The sequence below is a fragment of the Alligator sinensis genome, unplaced genomic scaffold (assembly GCF_000455745.1).
Source record: "Alligator sinensis unplaced genomic scaffold, ASM45574v1 scaffold819_1, whole genome shotgun sequence".
Lineage (NCBI taxonomy): Eukaryota > Metazoa > Chordata > Crocodylia > Alligatoridae > Alligator > Alligator sinensis.
Genome location: NW_005843030.1, coordinates 346,438 through 355,121, shown reverse-complemented (window position 1 = coordinate 355,121; position 8,684 = coordinate 346,438). Strand labels below are relative to the sequence as shown.

Here is an 8,684-nt window from a genome sequence, read left to right as displayed (position 1 = left end):
CTGATAAGAAATTACAGTTGTAGGTACTGTTCTTAGAATTAGCTTTGTTGTTATAATGAGATGAAAAGTGCTGTAAAAACACCAGGTTTTACATTTTATTATTATTGCTATTTTAGGATTAAGGCCCAATGCTTTAGCTGGCTAACCTAACCCTAGAACAACTGTAATGGCAGATTCAGAGATACTGCAATGATGGGGCCAAAGGACCAGACAGATGCTGCCAGACAAGCAATAATGTTGTGCTAAAACCATCAAAATCTGTTGTAAGAGAAATACTTTTACTGTCCTCAACTTAATTTTATGGCTTCACAGCTCCATCTAATGAAAAATAAATAGTTTGGATATTAGCAAACAGAAGAAACAATGAAAAATGTGAAAGGAAAAAAGGATTGTTAGTTTTAAAATGTTTTTTTTTCCTAGTTTTCCCTATTTTTGAGGGTCCCACATTTAACTGTGGTAACTCAGGGTATGCACAAATGTATATTTTATCTGCTTTAAAAGGGGAAGTGGAGCTGCTGCACCCACCCATTTCAAAATCCTACATCCACTCATTTTATGTAACCTTCTAGTGCTAGAAGGTCCCAAAGATAAAAAGATTATAAAGTAGGGGTGTGCGAAGTGGGTCCTATTCGATTTGATTTGGCCCAAATCAGGGACAGTGATTCGATTTGTTGATTCAGATCAATGTCCCTGATTCGATTCAGCTGAATCCAAATCTGAAGATTTGATGCTGATTCAGAGAATCAGCAATTAGGACATAGCTTTAAAAGTTGTTTCTACATACCTTAAGGTAAGAGCTGTGGCTCGTGATCGCTGCAATGGTGGGGCGCATGTAGCATCCCACAGGAGTGCGGGGGGGAGCGGGGCCCTCCATGTGCTTGGCAGCAAACCCAGAAATGGACTGGTTCCATTCCAGGTCTGGGACCCAGTACTTCTGGTCCCATTCGAGGTCTGCCGGGGAGCATGCTAGGGGAGCCCCCTGCATGCCCCCAGCTCAGCGATTGGCTGCAGGGGAACCCCAGTTGCCACCTCCCCGACCCAGGAGGCACCAATCGCCGAGCAGAAAGGGTGTGCGCGCGGGGGGGCAGTGTGCTCCCCAACAGATCTGGAAGTGGACTGGAAGTGCTACTGGTCCACTTCTGGGTCTGCTGCTGAGTACGCTGGGGAGTCTCCCATGCTTCTGTGGGACGCTCCATGTGCTCCAGCATTGCAGCACTCACGAGCCCCTGCTACCTAGAGGTATGTAGAAAAAAACATTTAAAGCTGTCTGTATGTCCAAATTGCTGAATCTTTCTGAATCTCTTCAAATCAATTTGAAGGGTTCCGATTCGATTTGGAGAGATTAAAGGGTCCTCTGATTTGATTTGGATTCGGAGATTCAGCTACCAAATCAGGCTGAATCTCCGCCAAATCAAATCAGGGACTAAAGCTTTGCACAGCCCTATGATAAAGCATAGACAAAATACTGACAAGTCACATGTGATTCTTTTGTTATATATGACTTCTTGACAAAATAACAGACGTTGGGATTTTGTTGACTGCTCATAAATTATCACACATGCTGCTCAAAACCCCCACCTCTCAAAACTTTGCTTTGACCCCAGCTTACCCTCTAGTTTATAACTGGTAGCTTCTGACTTCTGATTTCTGTTGTCCCTCACAAAAGAATCCTTCTAAACTAAACCAGGCGCATCTACATGAGAGGTCTCACTGTGCAGCAGAGCTAATTAGTGTCCAGTAAGCATCCACATCTACACATGCAAATGCTTATGTAATTGGCTCTATTCACAAGTAAATTTGCTACCTATAAATGCAAGTAGCGAATATACTTGAGATTACTTACTGTGCAGTAGTGCAGGTATAAATGCCTGACTGGGAGCAAATGTGCTCCTGGTCAACTGAGCAGCAGGGGTCAGGAGATTGCTCCCTGTCCCTGGGAGCTGCCTGATGCTGGGGTGGACTCTGCCACTGGAACCCAGGCAGGAACAACATCCCCCTGCCCCAGCACAAGGCAGCTCCCAGCTCCTGTTCTGCGATCGTGGGGCCGGCACTGGGAGATCCTTATCTCCCCAGCCCAAGTCCTGCAGTCACAAGGCGGGTGCTGGGAGATAAGGATCTTCTAGCACAAGCCCCATGGTCATGGGATCTGGGCTGGGAGATTCTTCTCTCTCAGCCTGAGCCCAGTGTTGGCCCCATGACCACAGAACTGTTGCTGGGAGATAAGGAGACCACAGGACTAGGGCTGGGAGATAAGGATTTCCCAGTGCTGGCCCTGAACCATGAAGTGGAGTCTGGGAGCTCCCTGCTGCTGGGGCAGGGGGACATTGTCCCCACATGGGCTCCAGTGGCAGAGCCCACCCTGGTAGTAGACAGCTCCCGGGGCAGGGAGCAATGTCCCAGCCCCTGCCAGGAGACAGCTGTCTCTTGGTCCCTGGGTTAGCACCCAGGGGGAGCCTAGAGCTCCCTGTGGCTGCTGCAGGGGGCCATTGCAAGGACACAGGGAGTGGGAGCAGTCTGATGCTAGGAGCAGCAAATCTGCTCCCACATTCCTGCATGTGTAGACATGTGCCTGGGAAAGTTTACTTTCAAATAATTTATTCAAGAGTAAGCTACTCCCAGATTATTTGCATGTGTAGATGTGCCCATTGCTTCCAATTATTCTGCATCTTTCTTAAAACCTTAAATCTACCCCTGTGAGTAATTCCAATAAGTAAACTGAGTTATTTCAAATGTATAGCATTGTGACTAAAGGCAACATTTAACTCTTAGTCAGCAGGACAAAGTTAACATTGAACATAAGTAGATATACATACATATTACCATATTTTCCAAAATCTAAGAAGACCCTGAATTTGATAACTTCCCAACAATAAGATTCTATACATGGAAAATGTATAAATTTATTATAATTTTCCATGTATAGTATATAATTATTAGAGGATTGTTTTAAATTTGTCCCCTGCACTGCTGCAGGCGGTGGGAGGACAGGCAATGAGGCGGGCAATAGCAGGGCAGGTGGTGGTGGGGCAAACGGTAGGAGAAGCAATAAGGGGGCAAAAGCAATGGATGGAGCAGTGGGGGACAGGCATTAGGGGGCAAGTAGTGTGGAGGTGGTGGGGGAGATATGCAGTTTGTCTTCTGCCACCTGCCCCCCCTACCTTTTTCCTCCATCCCCCTTTGCTCTCTGTTAGGGTGACCACATTTGGATCTTGGGGAACACTGGATTTGCAGCTGAATAAAAGCTTTAATCTGTGTCTCAGCAAAAGCTGCTGGTCACAAGGCCGGATGATATATTAAAAGTAACTTTGCAAATGCTTAGGCAAGCATTTTCTTAATGATGGAGTAGTGTTGTAAAGATATATAGTTCACTGTGTAAGAAGAACAAGATACAGCCCACTAGCTATCGTCAGGACATAAAGCAGAAGTAAGACCTTGGAGATAAAGAAGGAGTCAGCAAGAAACCAGAAAGAACCAGCAAGTGGCCAGAGTAAGCCAGGATCAAAGTCTTGAGCATGCACTCTTAGCAGAGAGGCATGTAAATGAATGAAATGCATAGGCAATTCCATGCTAACAAAGTAAACAGTAAACAGAGGCGGAGCTTAAGAGAGGAGGAGATATGGGTGGAACCAAAGGAGGGGCGAAGGTGGAGTAAATGTTAATGAGCATGAACCAAGGTGTATAAAATGTGAAAAAAAACAATGTTCAGTGCAGGTCCCCTGGTTCACAGGCTGTGTGTCTGTGAGGGACCTGGCCCAAAGCCGTCTCCATTATGAATAAAGCTGTTCCGAGCAATGTGTGCTGGTGTTTGCTCCCTGTTTGCTCTGGCTCATGAGTAACAGGATCCATGAACAATTGGATCGTCATCTCCCTAGACGGTGGGCGGTGCATAGAGCTAGGGTCTAACATTCTCCATACTCTTTCTGGCCCCTGCAGCCTCAGTTCTTCCCCTTCCCAAAAGTCTCTAATCCCTGCCTACCCCTCCACCACAACTCATCTTTACTACCATGCCAGCAGGGTCCTTCTCCACTGCAGCCTTGGGCACTAAGAACAGCTCCAGCCTGGCCCCATAGCAGTGGTGTGGAGCCAACACTACTGCTACAGGGCTGGGCTGGGACCATGTTCTATGCTCCAGGCTACAGCGAGGACAGAGCCTGCTAACATCAGAGCAAAGGTAAGGGGGAATGCCATGGTGGGGGGAAGAAACAGTGGGACAGGATGTAGACTGGCTGCAGTGGGGGCCCAAGGTTCCAAGGAAGGAGCAATGAGGGGTGCAGAGGCAGTGTGAGGCAGGCAGCAGCTGCAGCTCTGGCCCTGACTCAGGGCTGGGGTTGGAGTTGGAACTGCAGCAGCTGTCTGTCCCCTGCCACCTCGTACACAATTCTGAGATGAGGGGCTTCCCACCCCCCACATGTTAAATGGGTGGGGGGAAACATCATCTTCTAGTTGAGTAAATACAGTACTTTAAAATGTAAGCAAACATAATTTACCATCAAACATTTTCACATGCCTTCATATGGTGAAAATTGGTTCTCATTGAAAATTTTCAGGATATTACTCTAAACAAGTTCGGGTTTTAGCACTGAGTGTTTGGAAATAGTTTACTATGTCAAAATAGAAACACACCTACTTTTGATTTTCTTGGGAGAACCAGTTTTTCTGACAGCAGAGGTAGACGATTTAGTTTCAGAAGGTCTTTCTGCTGTTACTTCAGCAAATGTTAAGGCTTTTAGTTCCTTAGTCATTTTTTCTTGCTGGTATTTGGCTTCTTCCTTCATCACCCAGTCTTCAATTGAACTGGCAATTAGCTCCAGGTAGTTTCTGGAAATAACCATGTTTGTTCTATTAACAATCAAAAATACTGTATCATTAATATGGTGTCAGATAAAAAAAAGATTCTTTATGTTTTACCTTTTATTTGACTTCTTAACTGCTTATCTGAGTACTCTCCCATAATCTCAGGGTGAAGTTTACCAGGTTTTTTAAAATGGAAATTGTTATTTTTCCCTTACTAATCTTTTCCTAATGCATTTATATTTCAGATTCTGTCTTTTTTCTGTAAAGTGCATGAGAACCCCTCCTTCAGAGAGATTCAATTTTCAAAGAAAATCAAGCTAGCTGTAAACCCAACTTTAGCACTATTTCAGTTAGTGCTGAAGTCAGAGTGGTTTTGTTCTATTTGTACTATTCCTGCCTTGTTCATGCATAACAACTAGAGCATAATGGTTGCTGGCCTTTTGAAACAGCTCCAAATGTATTTGTGTCCATACTCTTTTACTTCCTTCGCAGGGTTGATAGAGTGGCTGATGAATTGGTCTGTAATTGTAGGAGCAAAGGGAAATGCAGTTAAAAAATTATTTAATGAAGTAGAAAAACAAGACCATTCAAGAGGTAAGAGGGTTGGGTTGTTATTACCTGTAGATTGCAGAGGGAACAGCAGAGATAGTAGGTAGACTGTTGAGAGTCACAAAGTCTTTGTTCAGGACATGCTTTTTAGTGTCCAGGAAGGTTAGGAAAGTTTGTTCCCAGGCCTCTCTTGAAGGTGTTTTATAGGCTTCCCTTGAGTTTAAGGATTGTGAGGCCAGAAAGGGAATGGTTTTCATGTGAGAACCATCATCATCCCGTGAGAACCATTTACTGGTGATTGTCTCTCTTCATTCCTTCTCTCTCTTGCATACTGTTTCACAACCATCCTTCATTCCTAAAAGTCAATGGTTCCCAAACTCTGATAGATTGTGCACCACCAATTTAAAATGATACAGCCTTAAGTACCACCAGCAAATTTTTGTCATATAAAGTAATTATAATAGATCTATTAACGTGTACCACTGACAGGTTGTCTGTGTACTACTGGTGGTACCTGTACCACAGACTGACAGATTGGGAACTGCTGCTATAGGTGACTGTTTTCATTTATGTGGAGTTAAACACATGACATTGTTAACTTAGACTACATCTGCTTCTTCCCCAGATCTAACGAAGGGCACTATGGGTGCAGACAGAAGTTACATTTGTCATGTATTCGGCCCTCTGAATGTGCTGTACAGTAGGGGTGGTCAACCAGGGGTACGTATGCATACCCCCAGGGGTACTTGGGAGGGCCCTAGGGGGTATGCATAGGTGGGCAGGGACAGAGTGCCGCCACCTAGCTCCCCATGCCTCTGCCTCCCAGGAGCAGGGCCAGGGGGGGTCAGGATAGTGGCAGCCCTGTGCGGGCTGAGCAGGCAGTGCCTGGCTGACTGGACATGGGGGGAAGGGGAAGCTCACATGCAGCAGTGGCTACTGCTACTCTGCATCCAGCCATGTACCACCTTCCTCCCTCCCCCCCATGTCCGGCCACTGGGGGTACACTTACTAAAAAAGGTTGAAAACCCCTGCTCGCCAACTATGCCCTAACACACATGCACAGCTGCAGAGTGCTTTAGAAGTGGCTGATTGTGAGACAAATAAACCATCATTAAATGAAGGAACAGATGAAGGTGCTCCACTTTGGAACACCTTAGGGAACTTCTGTTCCCAAGGGTTAATTTGTGGCAAAATCAGGCCTGGCCTGGCCCTGGCCTGCACCCAGGTGTGTCAGCAGACAGGGAGGGGGAAGGGAGAGCAAGCTGCTGGCTGGGATTTGCCTGGCCTGAGCTGGGTGTGGTGAGTGGAGTGGGGTGGAGTGGAGCCCCACTGCCTCATACTCCCTGTCCCCCTCCCCCACCCCAGTCCCCTCTTTTCTAGCTCGGGCCAGGCAAACTCCAACTGAAAGCTCACTGCCCCTGGGAGGTGGGTCAGGGTGGGACTGGGGAAGTGGGATGATTCCTTGGCTGCAGGCAGACTCCTTGGGCTCCTCCAGGCAGGTTCAATTTCCACCCCCACCCCGACTCAACAGGCAAACATCTGTTGGGTTGCGTGTGTGTGGGGAGGCATTCTAATTCATGGCACTTTATGTAAAGCACTATGAGTTAGAGGGGAACCTGCACATCTGCCAGTGCCCTCTGTGCCCCAAACTTGTCCAACATCTCTCCCAACTATACAGCTGGGCCAATAAAAGATATCATAAACAACCCTTTACTTTTCATGCATTTCCTGGACCATCATAGTTATAACAGCAGTCAGAGGAATAATATATCTATGTATAAATGAGACTGAATCTCACACCATAGACGCTGTATCTGAAGATTGTCAAGTGTGAGTCCTGGACTTGCTTGAGCACATCTATGACATGATTTTTTAGGTGCTGTTAGTGCTAACTCTAAGGAGTGTTGGTATCAAAGTTAGCACATGCATGGTGCTGCCCCATGGGAGTGGCGATGATGCAGTGAACAGGCAGGGCAGCCCCATGCAGGCTGTGAGCGGCTGCAGCACGGGGCACTGGCCATGGGGGAGGGGGCGGGGGGTGCGTTATTCCCCCATGCTGAGCACTAGCTCATTCCCTGCAGGCGAGCGCGGGGTCAGGGCTGCACACTGCTCCCCGCCTGTGGTTCAGGGCTAGGGCAGGGGCACTGGGAGTGAACGAGTATGTGGGAGCCAGCGTCAGCCAGGCGGGAGTGTAGGGCCCACATCGGTATCCCAGGGCCAGTGCCGGCGGGGCCCAGAGTGGGGCAGTTGGAGCGCAGGGGCCTGGCCAGCAGGGGGGGACATTGGCACAGGCCCCACACTCCCGCTCACTTCCACTCCCCCCTGCCGCTTTCCCCACTTTCCTGACTGGCCACTCTGCACTACATGGCTCCCATACTCACATCCATACCCACACACACACACACACATCCACACAAACCCCCATATGCAATCACTTCTGCATGTACACCACAAATGCCCACAAATCAGGACAAAAATATATTTTCAAATTAAATTAAAATATATTATTATGGATGATTGATTTTTAGTATGTAATTTGTTTTTTTTCCCCCTAAGGTGGCAAACCTTCTTCCCAAAAAAAGTACATCGAGGGGCAAGGGGAGGGACTTCCAGTGGCAAAAGCAGAGGTTAGGGATGGGACTTCCAGTTCCAAGATGGTGAACAGGGGTGGGGCACCTGTCAAGGAACGGGGCTACCCATGTGGCCCTTGACAGCTTGCCAAGTGTCCCTCCACCCAAAATAATTGCCTGCCCTTGCTCTGGAGTGACATAGGAGCTTCACTCACTCCAGGGACAGCAGTTTCAGGGGAGCAGGGAGCCAGGAAAGAGCCCTGTCAGAGAGGGCCAGGGGTAAACCTGAGGGGCCAGGAGGGAGACAGGAGGTCTGCTGGGGGGCTGGCAAGCAGGGGCAGACTTGGCAGCTTCTAGTCATGCACCTGCTCACTAGCTCTCCTGTGGCAAGTCCAAGAAGTGCAGGTTAGAGAGGGTATTAACCATTAATGTGGAACTCTTAATGTGCTTGGACAACAATCTAATTTGAATGCCACCTAACTTTTACACATGCTAATTATAACATGTAACTACACCCCCTCTATGTGGCATTCATCAGACTGCAGTTGAAATGCTGTGTCCAGTTTTGGGCACCATACTTCAAGAAGGATGTTGATAGACTCGAGAGGTCCAGAACAGGGCCACTCGTATGGTTAGAAGCTTACAGGACAAGCCCTATGAGGAGAGACTGAGGGATCTGGACCTCTTTAGCCTCTGCAAGAGAAGGCTGAGAGGTGATCTTGTGGCCACCTACAAATTCATTAGGGGGACGCAGCAAGGGATTGGAGATGC

The 8,684-nt window shown here is 47.6% G+C and overlaps 1 protein-coding gene across 1 annotated transcript in view; it reads right to left on the bottom strand.

Moving 5' to 3' along the window:
- Window positions 1-8,684, bottom strand: part of LOC102383584 (sperm-associated antigen 17-like) — a gene marked incomplete at its 3' end in the record, with an annotated part of 368,781 nt that overhangs the window by 81,651 nt on the left and 278,446 nt on the right. Inside the window, exon 20 of the mRNA XM_025193226.1 lies at window positions 4,628-4,818. Coding sequence (XP_025049011.1) covers window positions 4,628-4,818 — 191 coding nt within the window. The remainder of the gene's footprint in view (window positions 1-4,627; window positions 4,819-8,684) is intronic.